The sequence below is a fragment of the Salmo salar genome, chromosome ssa11 (genome assembly GCF_905237065.1).
Source record: "Salmo salar chromosome ssa11, Ssal_v3.1, whole genome shotgun sequence".
Taxonomy (NCBI): domain Eukaryota; kingdom Metazoa; phylum Chordata; class Actinopteri; order Salmoniformes; family Salmonidae; genus Salmo; species Salmo salar.
Window position 1 is genome coordinate 22,356,239 of NC_059452.1, and position 18,762 is coordinate 22,375,000.

The window sequence follows — 18,762 nt, forward strand, 5'->3', positions numbered from 1 at the left end:
CACTCCTTATCAAAGCTAGCAGCTACACACACACACACACTGGGTCAGTCAGTGCAAGAGGGAAGGGGGGCAGATGGGCAGGGGACACACTTGACTGTTGAGTCCCTGAGGGGTTGGAGGGGTGGGAGGCAAGGCTTGGACTGGGGGTTAGAACAAGGCTTGGACTGGGCTGGGACTGGGGGCTAGAACAAGGCTTGGACTGGGCTGGGACTGGGGGTAGAACAAGGCTTGGACTGGGCTGGGACTGGGGGTTATAACAAGGCTTGGACTGGGCTGGGACTGGGGGTTATAACAAGGCTTGGACTGGGCTGGGACTGGGGGTTAGAACAAGGCTTGGACTGGGCTGGGACTGGGGGTTAGAACAAGGCTTGACTGGGCTGGGACTGGTTAGAATAGCTGGAGCTTGGTTAAGCTAGCTGAGTAGGTCTGGGACTGGGGGTTAGAACAAGGCTTGGAGCTGTAAGCGGGTCTGGGACTGGGGGTTAGAACAAGGCTGGAGCTGTAGAGAATCTGGGACTGGGGGTTAGAATGAGGCTGGACTGTTTTACTCTGCTGGGACTGGGGGTTAGAATGAGGCTGGAGCTGTGGTTATAAAGCTAGGGCTGAGGATAGGTCTGGGACTGGGGGTTAGAATGAGGCTGGAGCTGTGGTTATAAAGCTAGGGATGAGGATAGGTCTGGGACTGGGGGTTAGAATGAGGCTGGAGCTGTGGTTATAAAGCTAGGGATGAGGATAGGTCTGGGACTGGGGGTTAGAATGAGGCTGGAGCTGTGGTTATAAAGCTAGGGATGAGGATAGGTCTGGGACTGGGGCTTGAGGGGGCACAGATGTTGGCTGCCGTTAAGACTGTCACCTCGGTGGCCTGGTGGCAGCTGGCATTGTTTAATACACAGAGAAAGGAGGGTGAGGAGAAGGGGGAGGAGGGTGAGGAGAGGGGGAAGAGGCCTTCGCAGAGCCACCAGCTATGTCACATGTACATATGTCAGATACATTCTGCCACGCCATGGGTTACAGGCCAGCCTGGAAATCCGCTAATCCCTCGAGAGCCTGTGTGTGTGTGTGTGTGTGTGTGTGTGTGTGTGTGTGTGTGTGTGTGTGTGTGTGTGTGTGTGTGTGTGTGTGTGTGTGTGTGTGTGTGTGTGTGTGTGTGTGTGTGTGTGCAGGCAGCCTCTTTGTACTAGATCTCTTACCATGGACAGAGAGGTTGAAACATTGCTTTGACTGGGCTGAAATGGATGGATGAAAATATAGTGGTTGAAAACACAAGAGACGCAACAAGATGTGAAAAGAGAAAGACGACAGAGAGAGGAGGGGAGACAGACAGAGCAAGTACATCCAGTGTGTTTGTCTGTCTCTGTGTGTGTTTGTCTGTCTCTGTGTGTGTCTAGTCTCACCTGGCGTGCCTCGCTCCTCCAGAGGCCGTTGCTGGTCTTGGTGGGGGCGATGGTGACGACGGGCGGGGTGCTTGGCACACTGTGGCCCCCAGGTGGCACCAGGACAGGCCCTGGGCCCAGAGGGCCTCTCTTGGGTGTGCTCACCGGAGAACTGTGGTTGGTGGCTGGGGACGAGACCGGAGACGATTCACTACTGATGGACGAGCCAGCTATGGAGAGAGAAGAGAGGACATTATTACAGTAGCCTTGTTACTATACAGCCTTGTTACGCGACATGTTACTAGACAGAGCTGAACCACACAGTAACATTATTACTATACAGCCTTGTTACATGACATGTTACTAGACAGAGCTGAACCACACAGTAACATTATTACTATACAGCCTTGTTACGTGACATGTTACTAGACAGAGCTGAACCACACAGTAACATTACTCTATACAGCCTTTTAACATGTTACTAGCAGAGCTGAACCACACAGTAACATTATTACTATACAGCCTTGTTACATGACATGTTACTAGACAGAGCTGAACCACACAGTAACATTATTACTATACAGCCTTGTTACATGACATGTTACTAGACAGAGCTGAACCACACAGTAACATTATTACTATACAGCCTTGTTACATGACATGTTACTAGACAGAGCTGAACCACACAGTAACATTACTACTATACAGCCTTGTTACATGACATGTTACTAGACAGAGCTGAACCACACAGTAACATTACTACTATACAGCCTTGTTACATGACATGTTACTAGACAGAGCTGGGCATTGTTTAATGCGTTTCACAGGAAGAACATTCCAAGCATTTCAACGTAGGTAAGCAAGCGGGGGTTACAGGTGCCCTAAAGGGACAAAACTAGAATATCAATACACAACATATTCCTACCCCTTTACTTTTGATGACTCATAAGGAAAAAGTAAATATTCACTGTTTTGCCTATTGTTTTCTTTTTAATATAAGTTATCTTAATGTAAATAAATGAACTTTTCAGAGTAACCTTTTCTAAACTAGGGATAGAGGGTAGACTGCCTCAGTCCCCAGACTTAACCCTGGGGTGTATTCTGCCCCAATGTCGGAGGTTAGTCTGATCTAAATAGTCAACCTGTCAGTGGGTCGTCTTTCTCTTGCAGGGTAATGACGACGTACAGGTGAGTCTACAGTCACATTGTCTCTGAGTCTGAGTGGTGATGGTGTATGCCCAGACTGGGGTGCAACAGTACCCTGAGTAGGCACTCTGGCTGGTTCAGGTGAGTCTGGAGCACTTTCCACATTTGTAGGTTGATGCAGTGGATGTTCAGGTGATGGCTCGTAGTCATGGTAGGTCTCCAGTAGCTGATCTTGGTTTGTCACTTGACATGAGTCCTCTCTGAGGTTGGTTCCTGGCAACAGTTGATCCACGTGTCTCCTCCAGATGATGTTTTCCGGTGTATGAACTGTGTAGGACACAGGCCCTGTTTGTGCAACCACTGTGGCTGGTATCCACTTTGGACCTTTGCAGTAGTTCCGAGCAAGAACTCTCTCTCCAGCTATGAAGTGTCTTTTGGGTTGCTCCGTCTCTCCACCTGTGCTCTCTGTTGTGTCTGCACAACCTGTTAAGTCTTTGGAGGTCTCAGGAGGTCGAGTCGCGTGCGAAGCTGTCTTTTCATCATGGCTGACGCGGGTGAAACTTTGGTCTTTGGTAGTAGCGTGGGGAGTGTTTCTGTAGGTTAACAGGAAGGTGTTTAGGCGCCTATTGAGGAAGCCGTTCCCTTGTGATGATTTTAAAGCTTGCTTCATCGTTTGGCCAAACCGTTCAGCGAGGCCGTTCGTTGCAGGGTGATACAGCGCTGACTTGATGTGCTGAATTCTATTTGCTTCCATGAATGACCGGAACTCTTCCAATCTCTGTAGTGTAGCGTTCAGGTTTCTCAGGTGCTCCTGCTCGTCTTTGCCGGTGATGAGTAGATCATCGAGGTAACATTGGACCCCAGTGAGCCCGCTCAGTATCTGGTCCATAGCTCTCTGAAACAAGGCCGAAGCTGAGGTGATTCCAAAAGGAAGCCTCCGGTACCTGTACAGTCCTTTGTGAGTCACAATGGTCAACAGTTCTTGTGACTCTTGGTCCACATGCATCTCTAGATAGACTTATGTCAGGCCTATCTTAATGAATTTTTGTCCTCCAGCTAAACCAGAAAAGAGGTCGTCAATGAGGGGTAGTGGATATTTTTCAGCAGTCAAGACTGGGTTAACGGTGACTGAAATCACCACAGAGTCTGAGTGATCCATATTTTTTATGACTGGAACAATGGGTGTAGCCCATTCACTAACATTCACTGGATCCAATACTCTACCCTCGACTAGTCTGTTTAGGTCAATTTCAACTTTTGGTTTTATGGAGTATGGGACAGGTCTAGCTTTGAAGCATTTTGGCTTGCTGTCGGGTTTCACAGTTAAGGTCTCCTTTGAACACATCTGCGCGTTTCCTCAATATCCCTTGTAGGTTTGTGTCCTCTTTTGCAACCATGTGAATTTCCTGCCAGTTTAGTTTGATCTTTTCCAGCCATGTGCGTCCTAGCAATGCTGGATGGTTGCCTTTCACAATGTAGAGTGGTAGCTTTACCTTCTGTTTGTTGAGCTCCACTGTAACAATCACGCTTCCTCTCACAGGAACAATCTCACCGGTGTATGTTTTCAGCGTCATCTTTGTGGGCTGTAGTGTGAGGTGATGTAGTTTCTCCTTGTATACAGCCTCAGACAGCAAAGATATGGCTGCTCCAGTGTCCACTTGCATCCGTACTGCGTTTCCATCCAGTAGCGGTGTCACCCAGTAGCCGTATCCATTGTCTGAAATTGACATAACATGCAAAGATTCTTCCCATTCAGACAGGGTATCACTTTGTTCATCCTCTGTGTGCTCCATTTTATGCACTTTCTTTTTGTACTTCCTGAAGTCATTTTCCTTTGTTCAGTACTTTTGTTTGGTTGTGTCTTTTTGTTTTTACATGCACGTTCGATGTGACCCTTTTTTCCACAACTTCTGCAGTCTAAGTCTTTGCACCAAAACTCCTCTGCTTGGTGACCTGGTTTCCCACAGCGATAGCATGGCTTGCCACCTTCTGCCTTGTTTTTTAACCCCGTAGACACCTTATGCACTTGGGTCGATGCACTTAGCTGTTGTGCGTCTTTATTTGTCATTTCCCTTGACGTACTCACTTCTATTGCTCTCCGCAATGTTAAGTTACTCTCAGTCAAAAGGTGTTTCTGAATTGCCTCGCTGCGCATGCCACACAGTAACCTATCACGTATAGGGTCACTCAATGATCGCCCAAATTCACAGTGTTCAGATAACTGTTTCAATACAGCCACAAACTGTGAGATTGATTCCCCCTCCTCTTGATTTCTCTTATGAAACCGGAATCTCTCTGCGATTATCAGTGGTTTGGGAGAATAATGTCCTTTTAACCTGTTAGGGCTAGGGGGCAGCATTTGCACGTCTGGATAAAAAAAATGTACCCGATTTAATCTGGTTACTAATCCTACCCAGTAACTAGAATATGCATATACTTATTATATATGGATAGAAAACACTCTAAAGTTTCTAAAACTGTTTGAATGGTGTCTGTGAGTATAACAGAACTCATTTGGCAGGCAAAACCCTGAGACATTTTCTGACAGGAAGTGGATACCTGATGTGTTGTATTACCTTTAAACCTATCCCATTGAAAAACACAGGGGCTGAGGAATATTTTGGCACTTCCTATTGCTTCCACTAGATGTCACCAGCCTTTACAAAGTGTTTTGAGTCTTCTGGAGGGAGATCTGACCGAACAAGAGCCATGGAACGATGATGTCCCATTAGACACCTGGCGCGCGAGTTCATGTTGGGTACCCTCGTTCCAATACGTTATAAAAGAGTATGCATTCGTCCACCTTGAATATTATTCATGTTCTGGTTAAAAAGGCCCTAATGATTTATGCTATACAACGTTTGACATGTTTGAACGAACGTAAATATATTTTTTCCCCTCGTTCATGACGAAAGTCCGGCTGGCTTAGATCATGTGCTAACAAGACGGAGATTTTTGGACATAAATGATGAGCTTTTTTGAACAAAACTACATTCGTTATGGACCTGTGATACCTGGAAGTGACATCTGATGAAGAGAATCAAAGGTAATGGATTATTTACATAGTATTTTCGATTTTAGATCTCCCCAACATGACGTCTAGTCTGTATCGCAACGCGTATTTTTCTGGGCGCAGTGCTCAGATTATTGCAAAGTGTGATTTCCCAGTAAGGTTATTTTTAAATCTGGCAAGTTGATTGCGTTCAAGAGATGTAAATCTATAATTCTTTAAATGACAATATAATATTTTACCAATGTTTTCTAATTTTAATTATTTAATTTGTGACGCTGACTTGACTGCCGGTTATTGGAGGGAAACGATTTCCTCAACATCAATGCCATAGTAAAACGCTGTTTTTGGATATAAATATGAACTTGATAGAACTAAAAATGCATGCATTGTCTAACATAATGTCCTAGGAGTGTCATCTGATGGAGATTGTAAAAGGTTAGTGCATCATTTTAGCTGGTTTTATGGTTTTGGTGACCCTGTCTTTGACTTGACAAAACATTACACACAACTCTTGTAAATGTACTGTCCTAACATACTCTAAATTTATGCTTTCGCCGTAAAACCTTTTTGAAATCGTAAAACGTGGTTAGATTAAGGAGATGTTTATCTTTCAAAGGGTGTAAAATAGTTGTATGTTTGAAAAATTTGAATTTTGACATTTATTTGGATTCAAATTTGCCGCTCTTGAAATGCACCTGCTGTTGATGGAGTGCACCACGGGTGGCACGCTAGCGTCCCACCTAGCCCATAGAGGTTAAGGTAGCCACAATTTCATCATATGATTTTCACCAGGTTTTTCAGGCGTCACTAGGCTGCGCAGTAGATTGAACGTTTTTCCTCCCATAACAGTCAAAAATGTTGGCACAACGACTTCTGCTTTAATTCCATTTGCCAACACAAAGTACTCAAAACGTTCTGTGTAAGAACTCCATTGTTCCACAGATTCATCAAATGTTCCTATATTTCCAACCAATGCAGACATTTTCGGTTTATTTTTCTTTCTCACACTTTTCAGACGGTCCCTTACTCCCAGACCCTTTTTTCTTCTTTTAACTCACTGCGGACTTCACTTTCTCCCACAGCGAAACTCTTCCCATCCCTCAAGGCTCTCATTTCTGTGACATCAAAAGCTAGCTAGCATCACTCGACTTGCTAGCTCCACGTTTTGTTTGCGTCTTTCTACAGTGGAAAAAAAAAAAACGAATTTAACTGACTTTCTGCCAAAGATAATGAGCACATATGTGAGAACGTTTCTTCCTCGTCGCCAGTTTTGTTGTATAGCACACTGATTTACTTATACAACTAATATAAGGACAGGACATGAGACGGGAGTAGAAATCAACATGGGCATTGTTTAACGCGTTTCACAGGAAGAACATTCCAAGTATTTCAACGTAGGCAAAGCAAGGGGGGGTTACAGGTGTCCTAAAGGGACAAAACTAGAATATCAATACAGAACAAAAAGGAACATAAAATTCGACATAATAATTAGGATCTGGCTAAAAATACTTGAATCAGTTATAGAACCCATTGCCCTTTATGGTTGTGAAGTCTGGGGTCCGCTCACCAACTAATAATAGACAAAATGTGACAAACACCAAATTGAGACTCTGCATGCAGAATTCTGCAAATATCCTCTGTGTACAACGTAAAACACCAAATAATGCATGCAGAGCAGAATTAGGCCGATACCCAGTAATTATCAAAATTCAGAATAGAGCCATTAAATTCTACAACCACCTAAAAGAAGCGATTCCCAATCCTTCCATAACAAAGCAATCACCTACAGAGAGATGAGTCCCCTATGCAAGCTGGTCCTGAGGCTCTGTTCACAAACACACCCCACAGAGCCCCATGGCAGCAACACAATTAGACTCAACCAAATCATGAGAAAACAAAAAGATAATTACGTGACACATTGGGAAGAATTTACAATAAAACAGAGCAAGCTAAAATGCTATTTGGCCCTAAACAGAGAGTACACAGTGGCAGAGTACCTGACCACTGTGACTGACCCAAACTTAAGGAAAGGTTTGACAATGTCCAGACTCAGTGAGCATAGCCTTGCTATTGAGAAAGGCCGCCGTAAGCAGACCCGGCTCTCAACAGAAGACAGGCTATGTGCACACTGCCCACACAATGAGGTGGAAACTGAGCTGCACTTCCTAACCTCCTGCCAAATGTATGACCATATTAGAGACACATATTTCCCTCAGATTACACAGACCCACAAAGACTTTGAAAACAAATCCAGTTTCTATTAGGTGAAATACCAGTGCGCTATCACAGCAGCAAGATTTGTGACCTGTTGCAAAGAGCAACCAGTGAAGAACAAACACCATTATAAATACAACCCATATTTATGTTTATTTTTTTCCCCTTTTGTACTTTAACTATTTGCACATCGCTACAACACTGTATATATACATAATATGACATTTGAAATGTCTTTATTCTTTTGGAACTTTTGTGAGTGTAACATTTACTGTTGATTTTTGATTGTTTATTTCACTTTTGTTTATTATCTATTTCACTTGCTTTGGCAATGTAAACATATGTTTCCCATGACAATAAAGCCCCTTAAATTAAAATTGAGAGAGATAAATAGAGAGGGAGAGAGATATAAAGATAGTGAAAGAGAGAGTTGAGAGAGAGAGAAAGCGAGTGAAATAAATAGAGAAAGAGAGAGATATACAGAGAGAGAGAGAGATATAAAGATAGTGAAAGAGAGGGTTGAGAGAGAGAAAGCGAGTGAGATAAATAGAGAAAGAGAGATATACATGGAGAGAGAGATATAAAGAGAGAGAGAGAGAAGTAGAAAGAGAAAGAGAGAAGTATAGAGAGGAATAGAGAGAAAGAGAGAGAGAGAAAGAGAGAGAGAGAAGTAGAGAGAGAAAGAGAAAGAGAAGTAGAGAGAAAGAGAGCGAGAGAAAGGGAGAGAGAGCGGATGTGTGTATATGTTTTGAAGTGTTTGTGCACACGTGTATGTAGTAGTGTGAGTGGTGTATGCAGTAGTGTGAGTGGTGTATGCAGTAGTGTGAGTGGTGTATGTAGTAGTGTGAGTGGTGTATGTAGTAGTGTGAGTGGTGTATGTAGTAGTGTGAGTGGTGTATGTAGTAGTGTGAGTGGTGTATGCAGTAGTGTGAGTGGTGAATGTAGTAGTGTGAGTGGTGAATGCAGTAGTGTGAGTGGTGTATGCAGTAGTGTGAGTGGTGTATGCAGTAGTGTGAGTGGTGTATGCAGTAGTGTGAGTGGTGTATGCAGTAGTGTGAGTGGTGTATGTAGTAGTGTGAGTGGTGTATGCAGTAGTGTGAGTGGTGTATGCAGTAGTGTGAGTGGTGTATGCAGTAGTGAGAGTGGTGTATGCAGTAGTGTGAGTGGTGTATGCAGTAGTGTGAGTGGTGTATGTAGTAGTGTGAGTGGTGTATGCAGTAGTGTGAGTGGTGTATGCAGTAGTGTGAGTGGTGTATGCAGTAGTGAGAGTGGTGTATGCAGTAGTGTGAGTGGTGTATGCAGTAGTGAGAGTGGTGTATGCAGTAGTGAGAGTGGTGTATGCAGTAGTGTGAGTGGTGTATGCAGTAGTGAGAGTGGTGTATGCAGTAGTGAGAGTGGTGTATGCAGTAGTGTGAGTGGTGTATGCAGTAGTGTGAGTGGTGTATGCAGTAGTGTGAGTGGTGTATGTAGTAGTGTGAGTGGTGTATGTAGTAGTGTGAGTGGTGTATGTAGTAGTGTGAGTGGTGTATGCAGTAGTGTGAGTGGTGTATGCAGTAGTGTGAGTGGTGTATGCAGTAGTGTGAGTGGTGTATGCAGTAGTGAGAGTGGTGTATGCAGTAGTGTGAGTGGTGTATGCAGTAGTGTGAGTGGTGTATGTAGTAGTGTGAGTGGTGTATGTAGTAGTGTGAGTGGTGTATGTAGTAGTGTGAGTGGTGTATGTTGTAGTGTGAGTGGTGTATGTAGTAGTGTGAGTGGTGTATGTAGTAGTGTGAGTGGTGTATGCAGTAGTGTGAGTGGTGAGTGGTGTATGCAGTAGTGTGAGTGGTGTATGTAGTAGTGTGAGTGGTGTATGCAGTAGTGTGAGTGGTGTATGCAGTAGTGTGAGTGGTGTATGTAGTAGTGTGAGTGGTGTATGCAGTAGTGTGAGTGGTGTATGTAGTAGTGTGAGTGGTGTATGCAGTAGTGTGAGTGGTGAGTGGTGTATGCAGTAGTGTGAGTGGTGTATGTAGTAGTGTGAGTGGTGTATGCAGTAGTGTGAGTGGTGTATGCAGTAGTGTGAGTGGTGTATGTAGTAGTGTGAGTGGTGTATGTAGTAGCGTGTGTGGCGTGTGTAGTAGTGTGTGTGGTGAATGCAGTAGTGTGAGTGGTGTATGCAGTAGTGTGAGTGGTGTATGCAGTAGTGTGAGTGGTGTATGTAGTAGTGTGAGTGGTGTATGTAGTAGTGTGAGTGGTGAGTGGTGTATGCAGTAGTGTGAGTGGTGTATGTAGTAGTGTGAGTGGTGTATGTAGTAGTGTGAGTGGTGTATGCAGTAGTGTGAGTGGTGTATGCAGTAGTGTGAGTGGTGTATGCAGTAGTGTGAGTGGTGTATGTAGTAGTGTGAGTGGTGTATGTAGTAGCGTGTGTGGCGTGTGTAGTAGTGTGTGTGGTGTATGCAGTAGTGTGAGTGGTGTATGCAGTAGTGTGAGTGGTGTATGCAGTAGTGTGAGTGGTGTATGTAACACAGCAGCAGTAGCTTTAAACCTCAGGCCAGGTTCAGTTCTCTATCCTCTCCAATCTATCCACCTGACCCCACAGAGACAGCCTGAGGAGAGTGTGATAGGTCAGGATGTCTGGACGTGTGTGTGATATGTCTGGATTATCAAACACTCCTTATCATTCTAGCATTGTGACCAAGTTTAGTTACCCTAGCAACAGACATCACACTACAATAGGGTTTGATGGTTAGGTATGGTGGTGGTCTGGATATGACCCGGGTAGAAAGAATTAAGACACATACATGTTTATAAATCTAATCAATTACTAATGAGGCAAATATTGTAATTCCTTTTTAAAATGTGAATGAGGAAAAGCTTTGAAGGGCAATGGGTGTAATATGTGTAGACTACACAGCAGTTCTCTGTGGCTAGATAATACTAGAGAGAGAGAATGATAGAGAACAATAGAGAGGGAGAGAGACAGAGACAGAGAGACAGTTACATATAAATATATATATAGAGAGAGAGAATGATAGAGAGGGAAAGAGAAACAGAGAGACAGATATATATATAGAGAGAATGATAGAGAACAATAGAGAGGGAGAGAGAGAGACAGAGAGACAGTTATATATATATATAAACATATATATAGAGAGAATGATAGAGAACAATAGAGGGAGAGAGAGAGACAGAGAGACAGTTATATATATATATAAACATATATATAGAGAGAATGATAGAGAACAATAGAGGGAGAGAGAGAGACAGAGAGACAAATATACATATATTTATATATATATATATATATATATATATATATATATATATATATATAGAGAGAGACAGAGAGAGAGAGAGAGAGAGAATGACAGAGAACAATAGAGAGAGGCGTGGACAGAGAGACAGATATATATACACTGCTCAAAAAAATAAAGGGAACACTTAAACAACACAATGTAACTCCAAGTCAATCACACTTCTGTGAAATCAAACTGTCCACTTAGGAAGCAACACTGATTGACAATACATTTCACATGCTGTTGTGCAAATGGAATAGACAACAGGTGGAAATTATAGGCAATTAGCAAGACACCCCCAATAAAGGACTGGTTCTGCAGGTGGTAACCACAGACCACTTCTCAGTTCCTATGCTTCCTGGCTGATGTTTTGGTCACTTTTGAATGCTGGCGGTGCTTTCACTCTAGTGGTAGCATGAGACGGAGTCTACAACCCACACAAGTGGCTCAGGTAGTGCAGCTCATCCAGGATGGCACATCAATGCGAGCTGTGGCAAGAAGGTTTGCTGTGTCTGTCAGCGTAGTGTCCAGAGCATGGAGGCGCTACCAGGAGACAGGCCAGTACATCAGGAGACGTGGAGGAGGCCGTAGGAGGGCAACAACCCAGCAGCAGGACCGCTACCTCCGCCTTTGTGCAAGGAGGAGCAGGAGGAGCACTGCCAGAGCCCTGCAAAATGACCTCCAGCAGGCCACAAATGTGCATGTGTCTGCTCAAACGGTCAGAAACTGACTCCATGAGGGTGGTATGAGGGCCCGACGTCCACAGGTGGGGGTTGTGCTTACAGCCCAACACCGTGCAGGACGTTTGGCATTTGCCAGAGAACACCAAGATTGGCAAATTCGCCACTGGCGCCCTGTGCTCTTCACAGATGAAAGCAGGTTCACACTGAGCACATGTGACAGACGTGACAGAGTCTGGAGACGCCGTGGAGAACGTTCTGCTGCCTGCAACATCCTCCAGCATGACCGGTTTGGCGGTGGGTCAGTCATGGTGTGGGGTGGCATTTCTTTGGGGGGCCGCACAGCCCTCCATGTGCTCGCCAGAGGTAGCCTGACTGCCATTAGGTACCGAGATGAGATCCTCAGACCCCTTGTGAGACCATATGCTGGTGCGGTTGGCCCTGGGTTCCTCCTAATGCAAGACAATGCTAGACCTCATGTGGCTGGAGTGTCAGCAGTTCCTGCAAGAGGAAGGCATTGATGCTATGGACTGGCCCGCCCGTTCCCCAGACCTGAAACCAATTGATCACATCTGGGACATCATGTCTCGCTCCATCCACCAACGCCACGTTGCACCACAGACTGTCCAGGAGTTGGCGGATGCTTTAGTCCAGGTCTGGGAGGAGATCCCTCAGGAGACCATCCGCCACCTCATCAGGAGCATGCCCAGGCATTGTAGGGAGGTCATACAGGCACGTGGAGGCCACACACACTACTGAGCCTCATTTTGACTTGTTTTAAGGACATTACATCAAAGTTGGATCAGCCTGTAGTGTGGTTTTCCACTTTAATTTTTAGTGTGACTCCAAATCCAGACCTCCATGGGTTGATAAATTGGATTTCCATTGATTATTTTTGTGTGATTTTGTTGTCAGCACATTCAACTATGTAAAGAAAAAAGTATTTAATACGATTATTTCATTCATTCAGATCTAGGATGTGTTGTTTAAGTGTTCCCTTTATTTTTGGAGCAGTGTATATATATATAGAGAGAAAGAATGATAGAGAACAATAGAGAGGGAGAGAGAGGCAGAGAGACAGATATATATATATATATATATATATATACATACACACATATACACACACAGAGAGAGAGAGGTAGAGAGAGACAGTCAGAGAGAGAGAGGTAGAGAGAGACAGAGACAGAGAGAGAGGTAGAGAGAGACAGTCAGAGAGAGAGAGGTAGAGAGAGACAGAGACAGAGAGAGAGGTAGAGAGAGACAGTCAGAGAGAGAGAGGTAGAGAGAGACCGAGACAGAGAGAGAGGTAGAGAGAGACAGTCAGAGAGAGACAGAGACAGAGAGAGAGGTAGAGAGAGACAGTAGACTATATGATTACAAACATTGACCCCTTCTCTCTCAGCTCATTCACTGTCAAACCACTAACACCTCTGTCTGATCACAGCCAAATAACGTTGTTCCTCAAAAGAACAGACATGGAAACAACCACACATTCACAGCCCAGTAAGCTGTACAACATCAGAAATTCATACAGATGGGCCCAAAACAGCACAGAAGAATACCAGAAAGCAACCTGTAACCAAAATATCCAAACACTCTTAGATAACTTTCTGGATACCACATTCACTCACAGTAAAGAAGGCATCAATCTAGCAGGAAAAAACATCAACTATATATATTTCTAAGTGACCCCAAACTTTTGAACAGTAGCGTATGTATGTATGTATGTATGTATGTATGTATGTATGTATGTATGTATACAGTTGAAGTCATAAGTTTACATACACCTGAGCCAAATACATTTAAACTCAGTTTTTCACAATCCCTGACATTTATTCCTAGTAACAATTCCCTGTCTTAAGTCAGTTAGGATCACCACTTTATTTTAAGAATCTGAAATGTCAGAATAATAGTAGAGAGAACTATTTATTTCAGCTTTTATTTTTTTCATCACATTCCCAGTGGGTCAGAAGTTTACATACACTCAATTAGTATTTGGTAGCATTGCCTTTAAATTGTTTAACTTGGGTCAAACGTTTCGGGAAGCCTTCCACAAGCTTCCCACAATAAGTTGGGTGAATTTTGGCCCATTCCTCCTGACAGAGCTGGTGTAACTGAGTCAGGTTTGTAGGCCTCCTTGCTCGCACACGCTTTTCAGTTCTGCCCACAAATGTTCTATAGGATTGAGGTCAGGGCTTTGTGATGGCCACTCCAATACCTTGACTTTGTTGTCCTCAAGCCATTTTGCCACAACTTTGGAAGTATGCTTGGGGTCATTGTCCATTTAAGAAGACACATTTGCGACCAAGTTTTAACTTTCTGACTGATGTCTTGAGATGTTGCTTCAATATATCCACATAATTTTCATCCCTCATGATGCCATCTATTTTGTGAAGTGCACCAGTTCCTCCTGCAGCAAAGCACTCCCACAACATGATGCTGCCACCCCCTTGCTTCACAGTTGGGATGGTGTTCTTCGGCTTGCTAGCCTCCCCTTTTAACTCCAAACATAACGATGGTCATTATGGCCAAACAGTTCTACTTTTGTTTCATCAGACCAGAGGACATTTCTCCAAAAAGTATGATCTTTGTCCCCATGTGCAGTTGCAAACCGTAGTCTGGCTTTTTTTATGGTGGTTTTGGAGCAGTGGCTTCTTCCTTGCTGAGCGGCCTTTCAGGTTATGTCAATATAAGACTCGTTTTACTGTGGATATAGATATTTTTGTACCTGTTTCCTCTAGCATCTTCACAAGGTCCTTTGCTGTTGTTCAGGAATTGATTTGCACTTTTCGCACCAAAGTACGTTCATCTCTAGGAGACATAACGCGTCTCCTTACTGAGCAGTATGACGGCTGCGTGCACTCATGGTGTTTATACTTGCGTACTATTGTTTGTACAGATGAACATGGTACCTTCAGGTGTTTGGAAATTGCTCCCAAGGATGATCAAGACTTGTGGAGGTCTACAATTTTTTCTGAGGTCTTGGCTGATTTCTTTTGATTTTCCCATGATGTCAAGTAAAGAGGCACTGAGTTTGAAGGTAGGCCTTGAAATACATCCACAGGTACACCTCCAATTTACTTTTATTATGTCAATTAGCCTATCAGAAGCTGCTAAAGCCATGACATCATTTTCTGGAATTTTCCAAGCTGTTTAAAGGCACAGTCAATTTAGTCTATGTAAACTTCTCACCCACTGGAATAGTGATACCGTGAATTTTAAGTGAAATAATCTGTCTGTAAACAATTGTTGGAAAAATTACTTGTGTCATGCACAAAGTAGATGTTCTGACTTGCCAAAACTATAGTTTGATCCCTCCTGTCTCAGCCTCCAGTATTTATGCTGAAGTAGTTTATGTGCCGGGGGGCTAGGGTCAGTCTGTTACATCTGGAGTATTTCTCTTGTCTTATCCGGTGTCCTGTGTGAATTTAAATATGCTCTCTCTAATTCTCTCTTTCTCTCTTTCTGTCTTTCTCTCGGAGGACCTGAACCCTAGGACCATGCCTCAGGACTACCTGGTATGATGACTCCTTGCTGTCCCCAGTCCACCTGGCCTTGCTGCTGCTCCAGTTTCAACTGTTCTGCCTGCGGCTATGGAACCCTGACCTGTTCACCGGACGTGCTTGTTGCACCCTCGACAACTACTATGATCATTATTATTTGACCATGCTGGTCATTTATGAACATTTTAACATCTTGACCATGTTCTGTTATAATATCCACCCTGCACAGCCAGAAGAGGACTGGCCACCCCTCATAGCCTGGTTCCTCTCTAGGTTTCTTCCTAGGTTTTTGGCCTTTCTAGGGAGTTTTTCCTAGGGAGTTTTTCCTAGCCACCGTGCTTCTTTCACATGCATTGCTTGCTGTTTGGGGTTTTAGGCTGGGTTTCTGTACAGCACTTTGAGATATCAGCTGATGTACGAAGGGCTATATAAATACATTTGATTTGAAATTTGATTTGATTTGAACAAGAAATTTGTGGAGGGGTTGAAAAATGAGTTTTAATGACTCCAACATAAGTGTATGTAAACTTCCAACTTCAACTGTATATATGAGAGAGAGAGAGGTGATGAGGTGAGAGAGGAGGAAGCGTATCTTGTCTGCACAGCAGCAATTAGTGGCCTAATCCTCCCCCCCTCACCTCAGAAAGCCATTACTCTCCCCTGGAAGACCAGGACAATCAATACCAGAGCACTCAGGCTGGCGAGCAGAGTGACACTTAATACAGCCCCACTATCACACCTCATATACTCACAGAAAGAGAGAGTGAAAGAGACTACCACCACGGGGGAGTGAAAGAGGGAAGGAGAGAGAGAGAGAGAGAGAGAAAGAGGGCAAGAGAAATAAGAATCGTTACAAGAGAGTGAATGAGAGAGAGATAAAAAGGGATAGAGCAGAAATGAATAATGATCACAGTAATCCAGACCTGCCAGAGCTTCAAGCAACAGACCTCTACTCCCCTGGTACCACTCCATCTCTCTCTCCTCCACCATCCCTTCCTCCCCCTCATTGTTCTCACTCCCGTTCCCTGTGTGTGTGTGTGTGTGTGTGTGTGTGTGTGTGTGTGTGTGTGTGTGTGTGTGTGTGTGTGTGTGTGTGTGTGTGGTGGAGCTGTATGTACAGTGGGGGAGGCAGGACACACTGCATCACTGAGTGAAAGCTGGAGGATTTGCAGGTGAGGAGGAGGAGGAGGGGTTGGTGTTCCTCCTCTACAAGCCAACATCATAACCTCTGTATACCTCCACCGACACAGACCCCATCCCTCCTTCCCTCCCTCCTTCACTGGAAACCACCCACACAGCACCAGCTCCAGCCTGTTCTGTTTTTCACTCCCTCTCCTCCATCTCTCTTTCCCTCCCTCTTTCCACACACCCCTCCCTCCCCTCTCTGTTCAAACGGACTGCCTCCCAAGCAGAGATCTCTCAGGGAAGCCATCCATTTTTCATAAACACATTTTCAACAGTTAAGACAGTTAAGGAGAAAGGGAAGTAGCCCTGAACGCTTAACAGCCTGAGATGAGTGGTGTGTGTGTGTGTGTGTGTGTGTGTGTGTGTGTGTGTGTGTGTGTGTGTGTGTGTGTGTGTGTGTGTGTGTGTGTGTGTGTGTGTGTGTGTGTGTGTGCGCTTAATCTTAGATTTCCAGCATCTACTAAAGTCTAAACTACCCTCTCTCCCTCGTTCTAGTAAATACAACCCCCCTCCAGTCTTTTCCTGTCACTCCCCCTTCCTCACTCCTCTTGTGGTGACAGTGTTAGTTGACAGGAAGTCAGTCCATCACTGAGCAGATGGGACAGAAATGATATGCAGGCCATCTGAGTGGCCCTAAACTAGTGTCATGCTGCAATATGCAGATCCAGCCTTCGTCTATTCACTGACGCGTCACCACACATGCTCACACTGAGGCTGAGAGGAGAGAAGGGAGTGTCCTGGTTTCAAACACAGCCCTGGGCATTATGGATGTATCTCCATAGTCTGAACATGCTTCCTTTCCCCTTTCTCCTGTCCTCCCCTTCTTCTGTATTGATCTAATCACAAAGGATAGGTGAAAGCAAAATGGTGGAAGCTTTCACCAGTCCAGTTCTTTCAGATCAGTCAGACATTAAAAGAAAGGGGGTGAGGAGATGAAGCCAGTCCACTCCTGGTACTGTTAGGACATACAGGAAGAACAACATGCTAGTCCTCTGCCCTCTAATGGTGGATAAGAGACTGCAGGCCAAGCTGTGGCTCCACGCTCTGCTCCTACACTACAGAGAGACGGAGAGTGAGGAAGTCTGAGCGAGGGAGAGAAAGAGTGCTCTGTGTCTGTCCCTGCTTGTGTGTGTATGTACACTGCATTCAGAAAGTATTCAGACCCCTTGACTTTTTCCACATTTTTTATGTTTCCGCCTTATTCTAAAATGGATTAAATAAAAAATGTTTCCTCATCAATCTACACATAATACCCCATAATGACAAAGCAAAAACAGATTTTAAGAAATGTATTACCAGAAATACCTTATTTACATAAGTATTCAGACTCTTTGCTATGAGACTCAAAATTGAGCTCAGGTGCATCCTGTTTCCATTGATCATCCTTGAGATGTTTCAACAACATGATTGGAGTCCATCTGTGGTTAATTCAATTGATTGGACATGATTTGGAAAGGCACACACCTGTCTATATAAGGTCCCACAGTTGACAGTGTATGTCAGAGCAAAAAACCAAGCCATGAGGTCGAAGGAATTGTCCGTAGAGCTCCGAGACAGGTTGAAAATAGTGGTGCAGAAACGCTCCCCATCCAACCTGACAGAGCTTGAGAGGATCTGCAGAGAAGAATGGGAGAAACTCCACAAATACAGGCGTGCCAAGCTTGTAGCGTCATACCCAAGACTACTTGAGGCTGTAATCGCTGACAACGGTGCTTAAACAAAGTACTGAGTAAAGGGTCTGAATACTTATGTAAATGTGATATTTCAGGCTTTTTTTTAATATCAATTTGTAAAAATGTTTAAAAAAAAACTGTTTCTGCTCCGTCATTAATTGGATAGTGTGTGTGTAGATTGATGGGGGGGGGGGGTTGTAATCCATTTTAGAATAAGGCTGTAACATAACAAAATGTGGAAAAAGTCAAGGGGTCTGAATACTTTCCAAATGCAGTGTGTGTGTGTGTGTGTGTGTGAGATTGAGTGTAGCTCCTCTCTCCACTGCTGCGCCACTACCAGTCCCTCTCTCCCAGACTACCTCCACGCATGACCTCCCAAGCTGACCCTAACTGAGAGAGAGGTACACACAGACACATACAAGGGCGCATACGCACGCAGAATCACACTAACACACATGCACGTACGTATACACACGCACATAAACACGCACACAAAGCTCCACACAGCCCCAGGTTAAGTTCTCTCTGTCCCAGCACCGTATCCTTCCACCTCTAATCCCATCAAAGAAACACAATATACTTGTTCACCTGCTGCTTTTATCCGAGGGGACTTGCCTTAACACAAACATTCAGGGAAAGTGATCCATGCGAGAATTGAACCCACAACCTTGATCTTGCCAGCTCTACACTCCAACCAACT

General features: G+C 44.3%; 1 protein-coding gene across 1 annotated transcript in view; it reads right to left on the reverse strand.

The window, feature by feature from the left end:
- Positions 1-18,762, reverse strand: part of LOC106562196 (genetic suppressor element 1) — a 220,292-nt gene that overhangs the window by 114,283 nt on the left and 87,247 nt on the right. Inside the window, 1 exon segment of the mRNA XM_045689186.1 lies at positions 1,395-1,603. Coding sequence (XP_045545142.1) covers positions 1,395-1,603 — 209 coding nt within the window.